This window comes from Canis aureus, chromosome 25, assembly GCF_053574225.1.
Source record: "Canis aureus isolate CA01 chromosome 25, VMU_Caureus_v.1.0, whole genome shotgun sequence".
Classification (NCBI taxonomy): domain Eukaryota; kingdom Metazoa; phylum Chordata; class Mammalia; order Carnivora; family Canidae; genus Canis; species Canis aureus.
In genome coordinates this window covers 43,573,448-43,594,820 of record NC_135635.1, presented here as the reverse complement: position 1 = coordinate 43,594,820, position 21,373 = coordinate 43,573,448, and the positions used below count along the sequence as shown (strand labels likewise).

The 21,373-nt window shown below is 46.3% G+C and overlaps 1 protein-coding gene across 3 annotated transcripts in view; it reads right to left on the bottom strand.

Moving 5' to 3' along the window:
- B4GALNT3 (beta-1,4-N-acetyl-galactosaminyltransferase 3) overlaps nucleotides 1-11,978 on the bottom strand; it is a 133,147-nt gene extending 121,169 nt beyond the window's left edge. The window contains exon 1 of one of the 3 annotated variants that reach the window (XM_077871553.1): nucleotides 11,764-11,978. In XM_077871553.1, the coding sequence (XP_077727679.1) occupies nucleotides 11,764-11,932 (169 nt within the window). In that variant the 5' untranslated portion in view covers nucleotides 11,933-11,978. The remainder of the gene's footprint in view (nucleotides 1-11,763) is intronic. The other 2 variants (XM_077871555.1, XM_077871554.1) reach the window with 2 other exon arrangements.
- Nucleotides 11,979-21,373: the final 9,395 nt, after the last annotated feature.

Here is a 21,373-nt window from a genome sequence, read left to right as displayed (position 1 = left end):
AGATGCTGGCTGGCCAGGGCTGCCCTTAATTAAAACGATCATAGCAGTGTAGCCAGAGAACCATGTGTGAAACTCACAATCCGACATTCTGTCACCGACATCAACTCTACCACCAAATTCTGACACTTCTTTCTTCAACAGGTCTCAGCAGTTGTCTGTCACCCTTCTCAGCTAGACACTCACTGCCTACATTAGGTCACGGAGAGAAGTACCTGAGTAGCCTCTCTATCTCCAGGCCATCCTATAATCTTCCAATAGTTTTCATCTACCTATAGCCACAGTTCCTAGGACATAAAAGGTATCCGACAAATGCCTGAAGAATCAAGGTAAAATCAGTGAATGAAAATAAGAAAACACTGCCTTCATCACATCAAATCCCTGCTTTAAAAAATGTATGTTACTCCCCCACCAAATCCAACCTCAGTAGCCTAGCATTTGAGACCCTACAAGCATGTCACAACCATTGTCCCAACCTCATCTTCATACCACGTGTGCCTCTGTGCTATAGGGTTTGCATTCCCTGGAAGTTTACGTAGCTTCTACTATAACCCTCAAATGGGAACCTTCACCTTTGCTTACACACACACAATTCCCAATAATTATAGGCTATCGGGGTTGGAAATAGTCTTAAAAATTCAAGCCAAAAAAAAAAAAAAAAAAATTCAAGCCAAAGGACTTCCTTTTGAGAAATACAGTGAAATACTAAGATATGCTGGACAAAATATGACTTTTTATTTATAAATTTATTTTTATTTACATAATTAAACAGTCTATAAAGCAAGGGAAATCCCCAGGGGTCAAAATATAAAGAACTGAGGGTGCCTGGTTGGCTCAGTCAGTAGAGCATCTGACTCTTGATCTTGGGGTTTTAAGTTCGAGCCACATGTTAGATGTAGAGTTTAACGATTTTTTGTTTTTAATTTGAGAGCGAGATTGTGAGAAAGAGAGAGAGTGTGCACAAGCTGGTGGGAGGGGTAGAGGGAGAAGCCGACTCCCTGCTGAGCAGGGAGCCCAATGCAGAACTCGATCTCAGGATCACGACCTGAGCCAAAGGCAGACACTTAACCCACTGAGCCACCCAGGCACCCAAGTGTAGTTTACTTAAAAAAAAAAAAAAAATACTGAATGTCAGAGCAGCAAGCAAATACTAACACTTCGGCAGCCTCTTAGTTTAGGGAAACCAACAACTCTAGATAATAGATTAGAAAAAATAAATGTTTTAGGGATCCCTGGATGGCGCAGCGGTTTGGCGCCTGCCTTTGGCCCAGGGCGCGATCCTGGAGACCCGGGATCGAATCCCACGTCGGACTCCCGGTGCATGGAGCCTGCTTCTCCCTCTGCCTATGTCTCTGCCTCTCTCTCTTTCTGTGTGACTATCATAAATAAATAAAAATTAAAAAAAAAAAAGAAAAAATAAATGTTTTAGGTTATTATAAACAGAAGAACAATATAGTATCTAAATAGTATTTTTAAAGGAACCAAATAGAACCAAATAAAACTTAGAGCTTTGCAAATTATAGTTATTGAATCCCTGAGAAAATGGGGTGGGTCATGTCTCTTTCTCAATTTCTCCCCTCCACTGTGCCTGTATACTTCTCCCAGAAGCTGTTTGCCTGAGATTTGCTCCTCATCGTCCTCTCCCTTTTTTCAGGCTCTCTCAACTGAGCTGTAACAAAAAAGACAACCAAGAACTGAGATGCTCCATTAACACTCAGTCCCTGGTTCGTGAGGAAATCCTCAATGTCCTTACTCCTCCTGCCAATCCTTGACTCAGAGGTGGTGGTAAGCAGTCAGGAGACCAACTGTTTGGTGAGAGGAGGGTGTGTATGTGCACATGCCTGCATGCATCTATTTGAACCCTGGGCTGGCAGGCAGGGTGGAAAGGAGTGGATCAGAGGATTTGTAAGAAGATCTCAGCAGAGAGGCCTTTAATCTTCGAGGCAACTGCTTGTATGGTGGAGACCATGCTGTCAGAAATGACCTTGGAGACCGAGTAGCCAGAAGCACTGGGATAGCTGCCACCTCTCAGGTCAGGCAACTGAGTCATGAAAGATCAGTGCCAGCGTGGCAAATACTGACTGTCCCCTTGACACCTCAGTGACATGGGAGAGGTTCCAAGCCTAGTCCTGAAAGAGGCATCTCCTTCCAAAGATTATGAAACTGAAGCCCTCAAAAGAAAAGGCACCTGCCCTAGGACCCTCAATAAGTCAGTTACAAAGCTAAGATTGAAACGAAGATAACTGCCCAGTGTTCCTGGCTTCCAGTCCCAGAAATCCTCAGAGTGTGCTCGGGGACATGCAGCACATTGACAGGCTCCCATTTCCCAACTGCAGAGCTCTTGTGCCCTGACACCTCCCCAACAGATCCCTCGTTCTCAGCAAAATCCTTGACTTCAGACCCACCTCTCCTACCCCCTAATGCAAATCTTTGCCTGGGATGGGGATGGAAAGATGGGAGTCAGTGCTGAATATGACAGAAGAAAAAAAAAGGGTGGTTAAAGAACATGTATTTGATGGCAGGTGCTGGACATGGATGGCCTGAGAACTGCTGAGGACCAGGCAGTACTGTATCATGGATTGAGGTGATGGCAAAGAGCTGGTTGAGGAATCTATCTATCGACTCCTGCCTGTCCAGCCATTTTCTAATTCCTACTAGACTGCAAACTCTCAGGGGGAAGAGATGGGAACTCATATTCATTGAGCTCTTAATATGTGCAAGGCTTATATTAAATAATTGGGCACCTAATATGTGCTAGGCTCACTAAATCTTACTGAGTCATAAGAAAAGCTCTACAGGGAGGGCATTATAACCCAAAGTGCGCCCCCATCCCCTTACCCAGATGAAGCATCTGAGTCTTGAAAAGGACTAAGTACCTTATGCAAAGTCCTGCAACTAGTGAGTAATAGAGCTTGGATTAAAGCCCTGCCTTGTCTTCGGAGTTCATCATTTTTTCCAGGAACTATCAATGCTTTTTACCCCCACTCAGTCCCCCACAAGAAGGTAAATGCTCCATAAGCATTTTAAGTTTTAAAGTGAATCACTTCAGCAGACACTCCAGATTTATAAAATAAATAAAAATTGAAAAATACACACCACTCAATCTCTGGGCATTTATATATAAAATCCTTGGTCTGCTTGGAATGTTATTTCTCTATTCCCACCCCCACCTTTCTTTCTCTTTTTTCCCATCCTTGGGCCGTTTTCCCAGGTCTTGATACTGGAAAGCACAATTCTATCTGGTATGGAATAGGATGCATGCATAGCCTCTGCTAGGCACCACAAGAAAACAGTTTTGTTTTTTTTTTTTTTTAATTTATGATAGTCACACAGAGAGAGAGAGAGAGAGAGAGAGAGGCAGAGACATAGGCAGAGGGAGAAGCAGGCTCCATGCACCGGGAGCCCGACATGGGATTCGATCCCGGGTCTCCAGGATCGCGCCATGGGCCAAAGGCAGGCGCTAAACCGCTGCGCCACCCAGGGATCCCTAGAAAACAGTTTAAATGAAATTGGTAGAGGAGAAAGATAACATCTCTTCCCCGGACCTGTTTTCCTCATCTGTTAGTAAAGGGGCTGGATCTCTGATGTTTGTGACTTTATGCACCCATAAGCCACAGGCTGGGCAATGGCCACAGGTCTTCATGTTTATGGTCTCACCATTGGTCTGGTAGGGTAGAAGCCCATATGACAAAAGTTCCCCAGCCTCTCTGACCAGTCTCCTAGCTGCTTTATCAGGGGTGATGGGGTCCCCCAAGTTTTATTGAATTTTCCTTGTATTTATGTCACTGTTCTCAATAATGCTGACTCAGGCCCCAACATCTCAGTAAATTCTAAGCTTTTAACAATACTCATAAAGAGGTGAGAATTTATTTTTGAATGCCATTCAACTTTTCAACACATAAGTAAACTAAAGACCAAAAAATAAAAAATAAAAAAAGACTGGGAAGATTATTTTCTAGCTTATTTATCTAGAATTCTTGTTTAAGGTATTCCAGAATCCAGCATCTGGTTATCACAGCTTATTATACTTTATTTCTTTTTCTTTTTTTTTTAATATTTTTATTTATTTATGATAGTCACACAGAGAGAGAGAGAGAGGCAGAGACATAGGCAGAGGGAGAAGCAGGCTCCATGCACCGGGAGCCCGACATGGGATTCGATCCCGGGTCTCCAGGATCGCGCCCTGGGCCAAAGGCAGGCGCTAAACCACTGCGCCACCCAGGGATCCCCACTTTATTTCTTTTTCTTTTCAACAATCTCTAGGTCAAAATAGTAGAATTATAGTGATTTTTCATTTCTTCTTCATGCTTTTTTTTTTTTTAAGATTTATTTATTTATTCATTCAGAGAGAGCGAGAGAGAGGCAGAGACACAGGCAGAGGGAGAAGCAGGCTCCACGCAGGAAGCCCGACATGGGACTCGATCCCGGGTCTCCAGGACCACACCCTGGGCTGCAGGCGGCACTAAACCGCTGTGCCACCAGGGCTGCCCTTCTTCATGCTTTTTTTTACATACCATAGCACTTCTGTTGATTTTTTGCATGCTTTAATTAGCTTCAGAAAAAGTTAAAGTGGTATATAAGGACCATGGAATGTAAGATGACATAAACTAGAAGTCATTGTTGGGCGAAAGAAAAAATAAAGATATAGAGGTATAAAATTCATACCAAAAGATGGATCATAAAATCTTTTATACTTTTTTCCAGATGAACCAATAATTGAATTCTAAACCTTTCTAGTAACCAATACAAAGGGAAAAACCAGGTAGTTGCACCATTTACATAGCCAATAAAATTTTAAACAAATTGACTGCTCAAAAGAAGCACAACTATTTCTAAAGTGTTTTTTTTTTTGTTTTTTTTGTTTGTTTTTTTTTTAATGACAGACATAGAGAGAGAGAGAGAGACAGAGAGGCAGAAGGAGACATAGAGAGAGACACACACACACAGGCAGACACAGGCAGAGGGAGAAGCAGGCTCCATGCAGGGAGCCCGTTGTGGGACTCGATCCTGGGTCTCCAGGATCACACCCTGGGCCGGAGGCAGCGCCAAACCACTGGACCACCGGGGCTGCCCACTATTTCTAATATCAAGACCAGAGAAACCTTTTTGGAGGGTTCTCACACACAGGATAAGCAATGTTTTTCAACTCCACCCTGATAGCAGTTTTTTTTTTTTTCAAAGGTTTTATTTATTTATTCATGAAAGACATAGAGAGAGAGGCAGAAACATAGGCAGAGGGAGAAGCAGGCTCCCTGTGGGGAGCCAACCCAGAACTTGATCCCAGGCCCCTGGGATCACCATCTGAGCCAAAAGCAGACGCTCAACCAATGAGCCACCCACGTGCCCCACTGGTAGCAGTTCTTATGGAGAATTTCATAATTTCTCTCTCTCTCTCTCTCTGTGACTGTCATAAATAAATAAAAATTAAAAAAAAAACATAAAAATAGGCTAAGTGAATCTGTCCTTGTGGTAGCCACTGAAAGGGAATTCTCTTTTTTTATTTTTAAGATTTATTTATTTATTCATTCATGAGAGACACAGAGAGGCAGAGACATAGGCAGAGGGTGAAGCAGACTCCCTGCAGGAGCCCGATGTGGGACTCGATCCCGGGACTCCAGGATCACGCCCTGAGCTAAAGGCAGATGCTCAACCACTGAGCCACCCAGGCGTCTCTGAAAGGGAATTCTTAAGTGGGGCTGCTGGGGTGTTGGTCATGTTCTGCTTCTTCATCAGGGTGCTCATTGCACAGGGAGATTCAAGGTGTATGTGCACTTTTCTGAACATATAAGATACTTCAATGAAAAGTTATGAAAAACAAAACACACACACACACACACACACACACGCACACACACAGCCAGGGACCATAAGGACAATCTGTATCCTTATTTTCTAAAAATGTTGGTTAGTAGTTTAAAACGATTTTTTTAAATTTAGCTAAAAAATAAATTACATACAAAAATATCACAAGGATAAAAATAATATTCATTTTTGCTTGTCTCATGGATACTTCTAACATTGAAAGCAGCACTTGTTAGAACCCAAAAGTCTGCAAAATTTAAAGAGCTATCCATCATGCTTTGCTCAGAATATATAACATATTCCGCCCAACGCCCTTTATATACACCATCCAAACTGTTCTTCCCTCTTCCAGTAGTATTTTTTTTTATATCAGGTAACATATAAATCTATTAATTGTGGATCACAGGCTAAAGGGGTCTGAAAGCTCAAACTATATCATTGGCCTGGTTTAGACTTCACCATCCTTGGATATAACGAAAAGTCTTTGTGGAAAATCAAAGGGCAGATTTTTGAGACTGGTGGAACTTGGTACAGAACTAGGCTCCAAGAACAGCCTCTAGGCCCCCTTCCAAAGCAAACTGTGCTATGGCGGCTGCTCCGCTCTGCTCCATAAAGCTTAGCACTGGAGGGCAAGACCAGGCTCTGTGGTCTGGAAAATCACTGCAGTGCAAGTACCAGCAGCTCCTAAAACCAGCACAGAGGTGGTTACTTCAGAAGACCTGGTGCTGCAAGCAGTTATAATCAGGCAGGGCATCTGAACAACTCCCGGGACGAGGAGTGGTAAGGAGCCTCAGCAACCCTGAGCAGGCGAATGGAGCCTCAGTTTGGAATGAGGGTCCGTGGTTGGCATGGGCAGGAGAGATGGTGAGGTGTGCTACTGCAGTTCTCCTGGCCATGTCAGAAGAAGGGAAGAGACCAGGGAAAGGAGATGCCAAGTCTGGGTAAGGTCTCCTCCTATCTGTCCCACACAGCATTCCTGGTACACACGGTGTTGAGTCCAAAGAAAACATGCTTATATAAAAAAAGCATTGATAGCTTAATTCTTACTTTGCATATGTGTTGAAAGGTTATTGTTATTTATATGTATTATGGTACAAGGAACAAGAATTCCTAGGTTCTATTCTTGGATCCATCACTGAAAAACAAAGTATTTGCCAGTGGAAAATATCAGGTGCTTGGAAATTCAGAGCTTACCATCCATAACCAGGAGGTATTTATTCAAGCACCTAGTGTGTGCCCAGAATTGAATACTGATTTGAAGATACACACAGCAGCCAGGTGGCCAGGATGGCAGCATAAAGAGACATAAGTAGGACAAAGGAACAGGAGTCAGAGGTCCCACAGGTTTGAAGGGCAGTCCAGCCAGGGCATTGGGAGATGAGGTCCTGGGCCACAAGGAGCACAGGAGTCAGGCTTGGCTTCCCCTCACTACTCACCTCTGCTCTGAGTGTCAACTCTAAGCCACACCATCCCAGCTCTGCCCACACATCTGTCTCATTTGTTCTACCTCTTTGCCTGCCTGCGGCTCAGATTACCATTCTGCCCTGAGTTACCTCTGCCCTGGAGGGGTTGTATCCTTTTCAAATCAGAATGGCTGTGGTGACCTCAGAAGCTGAGCTGCCTGCCTGCCTGACATCTGTGGGTGTGCCTCCCTAGGCCCATTCAAAGTCAATCAGAAGTCACAAGGGCCAACCAGAGAGGTGTGTTTTAGATTTAAGGGAGCAAAAGCTGATTAATTACTGAGCCTGGAAACACTTTAGGGTTCAGTGGGTAAACGTGACACTTCAACAGGGACATACCAGAACCAGCCCAGTGAGATCTAGAAAGAGGCTAGCATGCTATCATTCTGCCCTGGCTCTGTGCCCAAATGCAGTCTCTTGGCCAGCACCAAGTTGGTCCCAGCAGTAGGTCAATTATAGAGCAAAGAACCTAGAAACCATTTTAGTCCAGACCTCTGCCCTAGGCAGGATTTAGCTAATCCAATCTGAACAAATGGGTATAACTTGTTAAAACCTGCCAGGATGGAGAGTCTTTAAATTTCCAATAATAGTCTGTTCCCAGGGCTGCTTTTCAGCCAGTACGCTCCAGTACAGCTGTACCAGTTATTAAAATACTGAAATATTTATGACCGTGTTAGTATATAGTGCCTGCCCCAAGCCCTCTGAATGCCCCACTACCACCTTGACCTATCCCCAGGAGAGCTTCATGATTCAGCAGTCAATGGGCTAATGCCAGCCACAGCAAAGGACTTTCAATACCCTGTTCAGGCATCATCCTTGCTAAAGTACCGTAAAACTGCTTTACCCTTGTCAGTTCCATTCTACAATGTTACCTACCCTATTCTAAAACTGCTTTCTCTTATCTACCAAAGAAATGCCAGTCTTCAAGGTTGCTTTCAAAGTCTTTCATAATATAACACCATCCTATATTCTCCCTCCTACTCTCTGTTTCATCAAACCCAGATGCTCAACATTCCCAAACACTAACTTTTCCCTGGTCTTTATTTATACTGCTTTCTGCATTGAATAGCCTCCTCTTTCCATATCCATTAAAGTCTCCCAACTCCTCAAGATCTCCTGAAATGTCAACACTTGCATGAAATATTAGTTGAAAGAGCTGTATCCCATTTCCAGAAGTGTCACAGCAACATCTAGGCTCCACATCTGTAAAATGCAATAATTGTTTCATATTGTGATTATTTTCATATATGCACCTAAACTCCCCTCCTAGAGAGAAAGCCATTGAGAGGGCAGAAACCATAATGTAGTCATCATTCTATCTAAATGACCTGGCACAACGCCTTGCTCAAAGTATGTGCTAAATAAATATTTGTTTAAATGAATGACTGAACAGTTCTAATTCTTTTGTCCAAGGGACCCATTTTCTATCTGTTAAAGATTTGGGTTGTTTTTCTCTGAAGTTACTCCAATTGTGGTTGTATCTCTTTCTACATATGGAACCCAAATTGCACGTCATCCATATCTTAAACTACTGGGTTATTCCATGAAGATGAAGCAGGAAGCATGCTCCCCTGTCATTACTTTACCACCCTGGAGTTTGTGACTGCCTTTTCTCCATACACTTCTTCCAGCATCAGATCAATGTATCGGTCACACAAGGACAGGCAAATGAAAGGTTCTTGGTAAAGGAGGCCAGCCTTACAGATGACAGGAAGTCTGATGGTAGAGTGAGTTGGCAGGAATTGCTAGAGAGAGGAGGTAGGGTGGCTTGTTGGGAAGCAGAGCCAAGCTGGGACTCTGGTTGCTGTGGTCAAGGCCATGGGTGCAGTCCTGGGAGGGAAGTTCTATTGCCTGGTTGCTGTTGGTGTGCCAGGGAGTAAAGAAGGGAATGCTAGCAAGCCTTTCCTTACCTCTACTCTTTAATTCCTCCTCCCTTGCTCTCCCTCCAGAGGAATAGCTCAGAGCTGGGAGTAAAACCTATAGGACACGAGAGGACTTTGATGAAAGATATCTGGGCTTCTTAAAAACAAAGGAGGATGGGAGACAAGGAGCCAGAAACCACAGCCACTGTCTAAATCACATTCCAAAAGGAAATCCAGGCAAGAGTAGAAGACAATGGGACAGCCCAGAATGAAAAGTCCCCCTGCAGAGCAAATGGGTTTCAGGGTTCTAGGAGGCTGAGACAGGACACAAATGACCCATCAGTGCCCAGGCTTGGGCTCTCATTAAAACAAAAACATTGGCGACTTCCCTGACTTGGGCCACCTCTCCGAGTCATGGAACCTCGCCCGGGAGCACTCCCCATTAAAACACTCTCGAACCGGGATCCCTAGGTGGCGCAGCGGTTTGGCGCCTGCCTTCGGCCTAGGGCGCGATCCTGGAGACCCGGGATCGAATCCCACATCGGGCTCCCGGTGCATGGAGCCTGCTTCTCCCTCTGCCTGTGTCTCTGCCTCTCTCTCTCTCTCTGTGTGACTATCATAAATAAATAAAAATTAAAAAAAAAAAAAAAAACTCTCAAACCTACAAAAAAAAAAAAAAAACATTGCTGGAATTGGAAGCTGGGAACACCTTTTTGGAGAAGAGTCCATTTGGAAATGGAAGCAAAGAATAAGGAAACCCAGTCAGAGAGTTATGATTCATCTAAGAAGGGAAACCAAACAGCCCCACGAACTGATAGCTAAGGCTGAGCCAGCCAACAGGAGTCAGAGGTTAGGAGCCAGAGTATGAAATTATGATGATGGCAACCTGGTTCTGGCCTCCAAGGAGAAAGCACACTTGAAGTAAAGGAAAAGTGTGTTGGGGATGGGAAGAAGAGACGTTACTAACATCAGGATCACAAAGCAACTGCTTTCCTCTGTTTTTAATCTGTGCTGAGGATCCCACTGGCTACCACACTAACAAAATGGTGGCCACGCTGAGAAGGGATGTCCCAAGGAGGAGAGAAGAGCGATCCCTTCCTGGGGCCTCCCACCTGTACCTGTACACATTCTACCTGGGCTCACCCACTTGGGACTGAGTGGCTACAGTATGGAAGAGTAGATTCACTGTCTTTCAGAGGGAAGAGCAAGGCTCAGGGGAAGGAAGAACTAACTAGAGGAAGGCAAATTTCGGTCATCAGAAGGAAGAGCTCTCCTATTTAGAGCTGTGGAGCTGAGGCTAAGCAGAGCCCTCCTCATGATGTGGTGAGCTCTCTGACCCTGGAAATGCTCAAGCAGGGATGATCACACCATTTAAGCATCCAGACTCAAAGGGACCTTGGAGATCAATTTAGTCCAACTTTCTCCTTCTACCTGAGAAGCCATCATTTCCCCTTGGATCCCCCGACTCGTTCATGGCAGAACCAGGAATTGGAACCCCAGTCTCCCTGCTCAGAGCCAGAATTACTCCAACAGAGAGGTTCTGCCATAAATATATGTCTCTACCTTGAACCAGCTCAATTACTGACCCTAGTAATTCCCTCTCTTTGGCCACAGGAGGAGGCAAAGCACCACACCCAACTCTGGGCAGAGCAGTTGACACAAGGACATGTCGAAGCATCTTCTCACCAGCCACTTCATCACTGCATATACCTTCAGAATTTCCTCAAAGGAGAAAGTGAAGGCATGGGAAACAATGTGCTTGAACTATGAAGCTCCACTCCTCAGGCTTGGGCAGGGAACCTCCTCATCTGGAGTTTCTCCACTTTTTCCTGCTATTACACTGACCTTTTCCAGTTCCTGACACTTCCAGAGCTTTACTTTGTTAGGTCCATCTAGAGTAAACTGAAAATGACGTCGGACAGCCATGGCTATTGAAGTAAAACGAGACCTTTCCCTCCCATTTTCCTAGGAGGAAACTGAGGCACAGAAAAATTAAGTGGCTTTAGCTAAGTTAAAAAGAGGAGTAGGAATCTAACCACTGCCTGGTCCACTGTCTCCACGACCAGGGTGGGTCTGGTGAGTTCAGTATGTTCCAAAGAGAGCTTCAGAGGACTCGCTGGAGGGGTGGCCAGGACTAGGAGAGAGTGAGGCTCTCCCAGTGAGGAAGAGGAGCGGCAGGGGCAGGGGGAGGACGGGGGCTCTCCGCCGTCTGGCTAAAGTGAAGAACCCCAGAACGTGCAGCGGGAGAGGAAACGCAGCGAGCCCCGAGGAGGCTGCGGGCAAAGTTTGGGCCGCGCTCCCTGGAGCGGCCGCCTGGGGGGACACACGGCCGAGGGCGCCCCGACTCGAAGCCCCAGCCCACACCTCCACCGCGCTGCCTCGCTGGGGGCTGCAAGCCCGGCGCGCGGGAGGTGCCCCCGCCCCCCGGGGATGCCCCCGCGCCCCACAGCCCCGCGGCCAGGCCGGGTCTGGAACTCGGCGACCAGCCCCCGCGCCGCCCTCCGCTGCCCGGGCGGGCACCAGGACACCAAGAGGAGCTGCAAGTCGGGTCTGGGGACTGGAGTCTGCTCTCCCCGCGCCGGGAGCCACGGCCCTGCCTCCGCCCACCTCCGCGCCCCCCTGGCCCCCCCGGCGCTACTTACTCCGGTTCAGGGGGTTCCCGCCGACCTGAGCCGACGCCGCCAGTTCCAGATAGAGGGTCCAGAGCCCCACGGACACGAGCGCCAGCGCCAGCAGCAGCCGGAAGCGTCTCCGCAGCAGCTTGACCGGGCGCAGGAGCAGGAGGAGCAGCGCGGCCCGGGGGCTCCCCATGGCGCGGGCCGCTCCGCACCCGGCCCCGGCCCCGGCCCCGGCCCCCGCGGGCCCCGCACCCCGCGCGTCTCAGGGCTGCGCCGCGGCCGCGCTCCCCGGGCGCTCTCCGGCCGGCCGCCGGCTCATGCTCCGCGCTCGCGGGGCCCCTCAGCTCTCTGCCCTCCGCGCCTCTGCGCGCCGCCTCGCGCCCGCAGCCCCCTTCCCCGCCGGCTCGCCGGCTCCCACTGCCCGCGGCGAGGCTCCCTCCCCTAGGGGCGCGCCCGCACCTCCGGCCCCCGCCGCCTCCAGCTCCCGCGCCTCCTCCCCGCCCAGGGAGCGGCCGCACACCCACCTGTCCCGCCCCCGGGCACAGGTGGACCCGCCCCTGAGAAGCCCCGGGGACCGGGAGGGGCGACGCTCGGCCTCCCCGGGCAGCGCGGGAGCCGCCAGGGATTGGCTGGCGCCTCCTCCGACTCGGGACGGTTGGGGTTGTAGGAGGGGGCGAGCTCTAGTCCGAAATCTGTGTGCCTGGGGAGACGGAGGCACCATGCAGGCACTTGGTGGTGTTGCACCCGCGGCAGAAGTGACCTAGAGGCTGAGCAGAAGCGGGGCGCGGCTGGGGCACTGGGGAAGCGTTCCTGCTGGGGAAGAGGGGAGGGGAGACGGGCCCACCGACGACTCTACTTCCTGCGTTAGGTGTAAGAGCAGACGTGCTGTTAGCTGGCAGGCAGGGCCGTCCGCTCAGCCACGGGTTCCTCGTCCAGGTTGGGTGTGAAGCCCCTTGTATCCCAGCCTCCACCACCTCAACAGGAGACTCTGGGCAAGTTATGCACACCTCACATGGACTCCCAGGTGTTTTTTCCCAGTCTGGGATGAAATAGCTGTTGGAGGAGAGCAGATGTTGGAAAGCTCTGAAGAATTAGAAATCAAAAAGAGAGAGAGAGAAAAGAAAAAAATCAGAAAGAAAGGGGCGCGGTGGGGGGGGGGGGCGGTGGCACTCAGTCGGTTAAGCATCTGCCTTTGGCTCAAGTCATGATCTCAGGGTCCTGGGATTGAGTCCTGGGTAGGGCTCCCTGCTCAGCTGAGAGCCTGCTATTCCCTCTCCCATTGCCTCCTGCTCTGCCTACTTGAGCTTTCTCTCTGTCAAATAAATAAATAAAATATATTTTTTTTAAACATAAAAAAGAGGGGCACCTGGCTGGCTCAGTCCAAAGAGCAAGCTCTTGACCATGAGTTGCAGCCCCACCTTAGATGCTGAGATTACTTATATAAATAATTTTTTTGGGGGGGGGATCCCTGGGTGGCTCAGCGGTTTGGAGCCTGGCGATCCTGGAGTCCCGGGATCGAGTCCCACGTCGGGCTCCCAGCATGGAGCCTGCTTCTCCCTCTGCCTGTGTCTCTGCCTCTCTCTCTGTCTATCATAAATAAATAAACAAATAAATAAATAAATAAATAAATATTTTTTTAATAAACAAGGCACTCAAAGAATTGAAAAGATGACATCAAGATATTCTGTATTCCAGTGCTCTGCCTTCTAGCAGGTAAAATATTTATCATCTGATTTAAATGAAATAATTAAGGTTCAGTGGAGCAGAATTGCCTAAGGACAATCAACAGGTAATAGTGGAATTTTCTTTCCACTCTCCTGGGGAAAGTGGTCAGGAGACTATGAAGAAAGCGAAGAAACAGAAAAGCAATCCCGGATATTTTTAACTCAAACAACATGCAAATAGTGTTCCAAGACAGAAGTTTCCCAGAACTGAGTGCTATGTTTCCCATTCTCTCTGCTACTACCTTAGTTGGCTACTGAATTGTCCAATAATCTCTAGGGACTGTTGTAATTCCCCACCCCCAACCCCCATCATCCTCTTCTGTACTACCAGGTAGTCCATACAATTCTTTAACAAATTCAGACACTTGCTCAAAAATATTTAATGGCTTCCTAGTGTTTACTGATTAAAACGCAAACTGTAAATCTGGAATTCAGGGCTTTCCAAAAACTTTTCCAACTTTATGTGACCATATGAAACCTGCTGGAGGTAAAATGAACTAATTTACTGCCCCCCCAGTACGTTTTCTTTTTAGTTAGTCGGATTTGATCGTTGCTTCAAGGTCCATTTCAGGCTCTATGAAGTTTTCTTGGTCGAACCCAGTCTTGAGCAACCCCATCCTGCTTGGAGCTTTAGTAGAACTGACAGCCTGCCCCACCCACTGATATGTACAGACTCCCCAACCTCACTGCAAGGCTCCGAAAATGAAGCTTTGCCTCCTTGATATGTGGCACAATGTCCATTTTAGCATAGTGCTCAGGGCAAGCATCCCCCAGAACTTTTGATGTAGTTCTTTAATAAAAGATAGATCTAAAAATAAGTAAATAGATAGATAGATAGATAGATAGATAGATAGATAGATAGATAAATGATAGATCTAAAGAACAATTCTCTAACAACCCCAGGGAAATGTCTCTGCAAAGTTCCAAACCATACACGTGTGCACTTTTCATGCTCCTCTCTCTCTCTAAAAGGCTGAGATACAAGAGCAGCCAGCATGGACAAGCTTGGCTGAGGCAGGTGCAAAGTGATCAGGGTCTCTGTAAATAGAGTCTGTCTGTCTGTCTCTCTCCTATTGGGAGCAACCAGACTGGCTGTTAGGCTGAGTCACTTTCAGGTACTTTGTTACGGCAACAGGTGGCAGCCCTACTACAATCCTCTCCTCAAGACTGGTCCTCCTAAAAAAAAAAAAAAAAAAAAAGACTGGTCCTCCTGAGAGAACACATGTAATCACTTCCATTGACCAAACTCTTGAAATATCTAGTATGTGGGAGCTGGGAGAGACATTAAACAGAGAGCGTGCCATTTAGTTGAGGAGAAAAGATATTCCACAGAAAAAGAGATCTGACAATAGAAAGACTAAGTTTCTGGTGCAAATAATGAATTCCAAAGAAATTCTGAAAAGGAAAGAAATCACTCTGCACATCTCATTTCTTTGCCCTCCTCTTCTCACTCTATGCTCTTATACCTTAAACAGATCATTTCTGGGGCACCTGGCTGGCTCAGTTGGAAGAGCATGTGACTCGATCTCGGGGACATGAGTTCAAGCCCCACAGCGGGTGTAGAGATTACTTTAAATAGGTAAATAACTTTTTTAAAGATCTTTCAAAAAAAAAAAAAAAAAAAAAAAAAAAAGATCTTTCTTTCTCTACCTATGGTGAGAGGGTACAGGAGTGGGCAAGGATAAGAAAGCCAGAAAACCCCATGGCTCTCCATCTTCTGTCTCCTCAGCCCTGAGATTTCCCTCACACCTGGCATACCCAGATGCTTTCACACAGCTTGTGCCTTTCAATTCCTAATATTACAGCAAGGCAAAAAAAAAAAAAAAAAAATTACAGCAAGGCAGCATCCAGACTTTGAGACTCAAATTCTTTTTTCAATAAGTTGAGCTAGCTGTCATTCTCCCTCAGGTCCAGAGCTAAGTATACAGGTTGAGGTATAATTTTAGTGGCACAATATTGTCACCAGTGTCTGTTCATTGTCATGTCAATTTATCTGGATACTCACTGGTTCTTCTGATGATTCTCACTGTCCTTTCACGCTCCCACTGTTGCTGGCATCTGTCCAGAATGGCCCAGGGTCACATTGCAGAAATCACACCTGGAAGGAAAAATCATTTCCATCATGTCACCTGTAAGATGGATGGGCTGGGCTTTGGTCTTTGGCTTGACTAGGATGTCAGCTTCAGGTCAAACCACAAAGTCTCATATCCCAAATTACAGAGGCTTTGTGAGAGATGTCAGTCTAAGCTTTCTAAAATGGGCCGAGGCTAGCACAGGGACCACAAAATTCTGGTTTGTAGAGAATTCAAAAGGGAAACATGTACAGTGACCATAGGTGTGATAGCAGAACTCTGTGTCCAGAGTAATACTTATTCTAGTCATAGGGATGTCAGCATATGCTAAGTAACTCCCGTGATCCCAGGGCCCTCCTTCCCATCTCCTCCTACGTTATAATGTGGCACCTTGAACTTACAGAGCATTTTTTAAAAAGATTTTATTTATTTATTTATTTATTTATTTATTTATTTATTTATTTATTTATTTATCAGAGCACAAGCAGGGGAAGCAGCAGGCAGAGGGAGAAGCAGGCTCCCCACTGAGCAAGCAGCCTGATGTGGACTTGGTCCCAGGATCCCAGGATCATGACCTGAGCCGAAGGCAGATGCTTAACTGACTGAGCCATCCAGGTGCTCCTTACAGAGAATTTTACATACTTATCATATATGTTTTATTTCTCACAACCACATGAGAATAGTAGGAAAAGTATTCTCCTCTATTGACAGATGAACTGCACAAAACTGTTTCTTCAAGGTGATCTGCACCAAGTTCATGTAACCAATAAGTGATGGAATCAGAACCAGAACCAGAGCCTAAAGCTCTTTCCACTGGACCCTTCTCTGGCCTGACTTTCCATATCCCCTTTTGCCCATAGACACCCTCACTCTTGTCTTTTACTTCAGGAGCTTCTCTGCTATTCGTAAGTATTTCACGGAGCTCTCTTGGCTTGTGGAAATTCTGATGATAATTCAGTGAGGGTTTCTGGGCTATTGCGAAGTCAATGTCTTAGACTGTGACATGGGGAGCGCCAAGTTCCTTTACTTTGAGAGCATTCCTAAAAGAGAAAAGAATAGCACTGAAGCTATCTTCCAGTGCCATGGTCATCTTGGCAAGCATTTATTTGTTTTATTTCCTTCAACTCATGGAAAACATCCATGCCTATAGGTTTCACCAGTTCCATTTTACAGATAAGGAAATGGGCTCAGAGATATTAACTAACTAGTTAGAGTTGATGTAGATGACTTGTATCTTAGATGGGACTCAAACTCAGGCTATCCAATGCCATTTTTTTTTTTTCCCTTTACAGATATTTCCCTGGAAGTTCCCCTGGAGCAATGTATTCACCCTGGAAACTCTGAGCTCACTCTCAGCACATCCATAACTCACTGAGCCACATGATAATTCTTCTTTTCCTCCTCCTCCTCTCCACCCTCTTCAATGATGCCTGCTCTGCTCTTTACAGAAGAGGTTGCATTTTCCTCTCTACCTTCCACAAGTGCATCTTTTACAAGTCATTTTGCAGTTTGCTACTATGGAGGTGAATCCCAGGAGAAGGTGGAAACCTTCCCTGAATGCTTCTTATTGGCTACTTCTCTTGATTGCCAGTGCAGTTGGGCCCTTCTCTCTGGATGGTGGAAAGAATTGGGTGAACTCTGGCCAAACCCCAAACCTTAGTTTTTCTCCATTTGTGGTCTTAAATAATTTTGCATACCAGATTGGGAAACAGATGAGTGTTTACCATCTTTATAGAAGAATATGTGCAAGATTGCATCGTAGAGAGTCAAAGGACCCAGGTGAAAAGAGTCAGAGGGAAGATGAACAGAGGACACAGATGTTATGCTGAAGTGTCAAAACAAAGCTAGTTAGCTTTCAGAAAAGGATGCCAGACAATTCACATACTGAGGGCTTATGACTTCATCTCCCTCCCAAGCAAATGAGTTGTTGATTTGATCTTCAGCAAATGCAAGGCATAACCCAGACCAGAACTATATGCTTCAAAGCTTAAATTTGGCATCTATTGCTGGGACTTGCTTCCCTTTCCAGTCTGCAGTGTGATTACCTCCAAATTATTACAACCTCTCTTCCTGCCTTCCTCCCCCAAGGAAAGGATTCTCCAGCAAGTCAACACAATTATCCAAGTGAAAAAATTAACTTTGACTTGTTCAGGCTTTTCAACTGAGTAAGAGCAATTATTCCCCTCCACTCAGATTTGCTTTGTTGCTGGGAAACCCACAAGGAGAAAGGGTGAACAGTCCTCTTTGTTGCTCATTAGTTGGTGCTGAAACAGAGGCTAAGTGAGCCTTCCCTGGAGCTCCATCTCCTGTCTCTCTGACCACTAAACCCTACTAGAAAGGCATTCTCTCACCCTTTAGTGGAAAGAGATTCTCTCTTATCTGCATCCTGCAATCTGCTACTATAGATAATGGTGTGGGGCTTTGTAGTTGAAGCTAAGGCATAGCGACCCCCAGCTCTGAGTGGCTTCTTTCCACCCCCAAGTCCTGGTAATGTTTGATGTTTAAGAGCTATATGGCTTGCCATGGCTTAAAACTCCATGACCCATGTACCTCTGAGTAAACCCTTCGTCCTTTCTTCTCTTCTCCCAAGACACATCCCATAGGCTTGGTCCCCACAAATACAAATATATACAGGTGTACACACACTGCCCTTTGGAGGGCTGTACAGATGGTAGACTCAGAGGCAGCTTTCTTGCACGACTTAGCTCTCTGGCACCACCTTCTGCGGCACTGAGGGTGTTCTCAGCATTTTCAGAATAAGCTGTGGGTCTCTGACCCTCTGAGGGAAGCTAAATGTCCTACCTCTGTTCTTTCATCCTGAAGAAACTCTTCAATATACATCTACCATTCCAGAATTCAGGCTTCTCAAATCCCTAACAGGGCTTGTCAATGACCATATCTGTTCTACACTCTACAACCTGTACTCCTTCTATAGCATCCAGCCCAGAAGTCATTCAATAAACAAACTGTAATAATGGAAAATGTTACTTCCCATCCTCTGAGGCTCTGCCTTCTCTTAAAGCCACTCATTTAAGGATGTCTTCCTCTATTAGAGCAAAAGTGGGGATATGGATGTTCCTTCCTTTGCCTTAAACACAGTCGAATCCACTCACCTGCTGGGAATGCTGCAGACAACGCAGGCAAGTGGACAACATGGCTGGATTAACCTACCTTATGGCTTTGTGAGGGAAGAACAATGATCCTAACGGCCAGGACATGTGCAGAGTGCCACAAAACAGCTCCAGTGCTCAAGCCCCAGACAGACTTTCTGAAAACCTTCTTTGTCTAAGTTCATAGGTCCAGGCTATAAACTCTGGTGAGAGAACCCCAGCCATGCCACTTAACACTCAATCACTGTGGCATCTCAGCAGCATGTCTCAGTTTCCAGACGGTGATGCTGGGCACTGATGAGAGTCAGAGCTGTTGGGTTTCAGGTTTCTCATCTGTGTTATCTAAGGACTGGCTGCTTGGGATTTGATCAGGGCTGGTTTAGGAGAGAGGCAGACGCCGTCTTTTCCCCAGAACAGACTACCCTTTGAGTTCTGCCGCCACCCGGACTGGGGATGGAAGAAAGAAAACAAAAATCCTCACTGTATGTGGTTCTCCGGAATTTAACTTGGCCCTGGAGAGGGAAAATTAAAAAGCAACACTGCTCATCCACTCTCAACGCCCTCTGCAGGCAGCTAACCCCGTTAACGCTGAGGCTTGTCAGGACTGGGAAGGGTTTAGGTAGGGTGAGGACAAGGATTTCTGACCCTCTTGATGGTGGAGGAGGCTTCCACCTCCTACCTAGGTCAACACTAAGGTGTTGAGTAGGGGAGTCTGATTTAGAGTCAGTTTACAAGAACCAACCCTTTCACGAAGATGGCATTGAAGGCAAAGAAAGAAGCCCCTGCACCTCCCAAACCCAAAGCCAAAGCCAGGCCAAGAAAATGGGTGCTGAAAGGCATCCACAGCCACAGAAAAAAGATCTGCATATCACTTACCTCTAATGGGCCAAGACACTGTGTCTCTGAAGGCAGCCCAAATATCCTCGGAAGAGTGCCCCCAAGAAAGCAAGCTTGCCTGTTATGCCATCATCAAGTTCCCACTGACCACCGAGTCAGCCATGAAGAAAATAGGAGACAACAACACACTTGTGTTCATTGTGGATGTCAAGGCAAACAAGCACCAGATTAAACAGGCTGTGAAGAAGCTCTGTGACATTGTCATGGCCAAGGTCAACACCCTGATCAGGCCTATTGGAGAGAAAAGGCTACTGACTATGATGCTATGGATGTTGCCAACAAAATTGGGATCATCTATGCTGAGTCCAGCTGGCCAAATCTAAATATAGATTTTTTTTTCACCATAAAAGAAATAATAAAGTCTGTTTCCAAGAACCAATTGGAACAGAACATTCTCATCAGGCTAAGCTATGAAGAGGTAAACCCAGTCTAGTGACTTGGGACAAGGACAGCACAACTAGTTATGTGATGAGGTTACTTTGTTTTCCTGGCCCTTCATATATTCACCACATACATGAGATGTGTGCGGTGGTAGTGGAGGATGGTCAAGGTGGGTGTTATGTATAAGGAAGCACTTTTGGAGAAAGTTAAGCACTGAGTTTTTTTTTTTTTTTAAGATTTTATTTATTTATTCATGATAGACAGAGAGAGAGAGAGAGAGAGAGGGAGAGACACAGGCAGAGGGAGAAGCAGGCTCCAAGCCGGGAACCAGACGCGGGCCTCGATCCTGGGACTCCAGGACTGCGCCCTGGGCCAAAGGCAGGCGCCAAACCACTGAGCCACCCAGGGATCCCCTAAGCACTGAGTTCTTCGTAACTTTTATATTCCCTAGAGCTTCTAAAAATATTCTGCCTTGACAGATTCTGCACTTCAACCTGACATCTGACCCTCAAGAGAGGGCTGTTCAGTACAGGTCAGTAAGAGATATGCAGGGAGAAACCTTGCATTCCATCATCCCAGATCTTTTTAGGGGACATTTCATGCTCTCAGTTTTCCTTCAGATTATTACAAAGTGAACCTGGGGACTTTAAATCAGTCTGATATATTTTTCTCATCTGGGTTCAGTCACCCTTTGCTATATATATTTTCCCATCCTAGTGGTACCTTGGCTTACTACATGGAAAATTTTGCTTTCAGTTAAGTTTTCCCTTAAATTCTATACTGTTCTTGGGGTGCCTGGCTGGCTCGGTCAGAAGAGCATACAATTCTCGATCTTGGGGTTGCGAGGTTGGGTGTAGAGATTACTTTTTAAAATAAATAAATTTTAAAAATAATAGTTTCCTTAAAAAAATTCAATACTGTTCTCAAGGGAGATTACTCCTACTTTATGAGAACTTTAGGAAAAGAAATCCCATAATAATCTCACCCTTAGTTGTTGGCATGATGGAAAAGCATGAGATCACCTAGGGAGGATCTTGTGGGTGACAGAGTCCTGGAAACACTGAAATTGTCGGGGTAAGGAGAAGAGAGTCAGACAAGGAGTGAACAAGACCCAGCAGACAGAGGAGTCAGAGAGGACAGAGATCTACAAAGCAGGTGGGGACAGGGAGGAACCCTCAGATGCCAGTGCTCAGGAGGTGAGGCTGGGAGGCCAGGTATGACATACAAGGAGAAGGGGCAGGATGAATTCAAGAGGGTTATGGTCAGACTGAGTAGAGGAGAAATACAGAATCCCAAAGATGTTACAGAGGATTTGAGCAGAGAACATACAGAGAAAGAAGAGTTTTATAAGGTCATTTTTTTGGAGGAAGGAATTCATTGCTTTGCCATGAAGCAAGAAAGAGAACATAGCTATTTTCTGCAGAAGCTTATCGGGTGCTGGCCTGGCTTA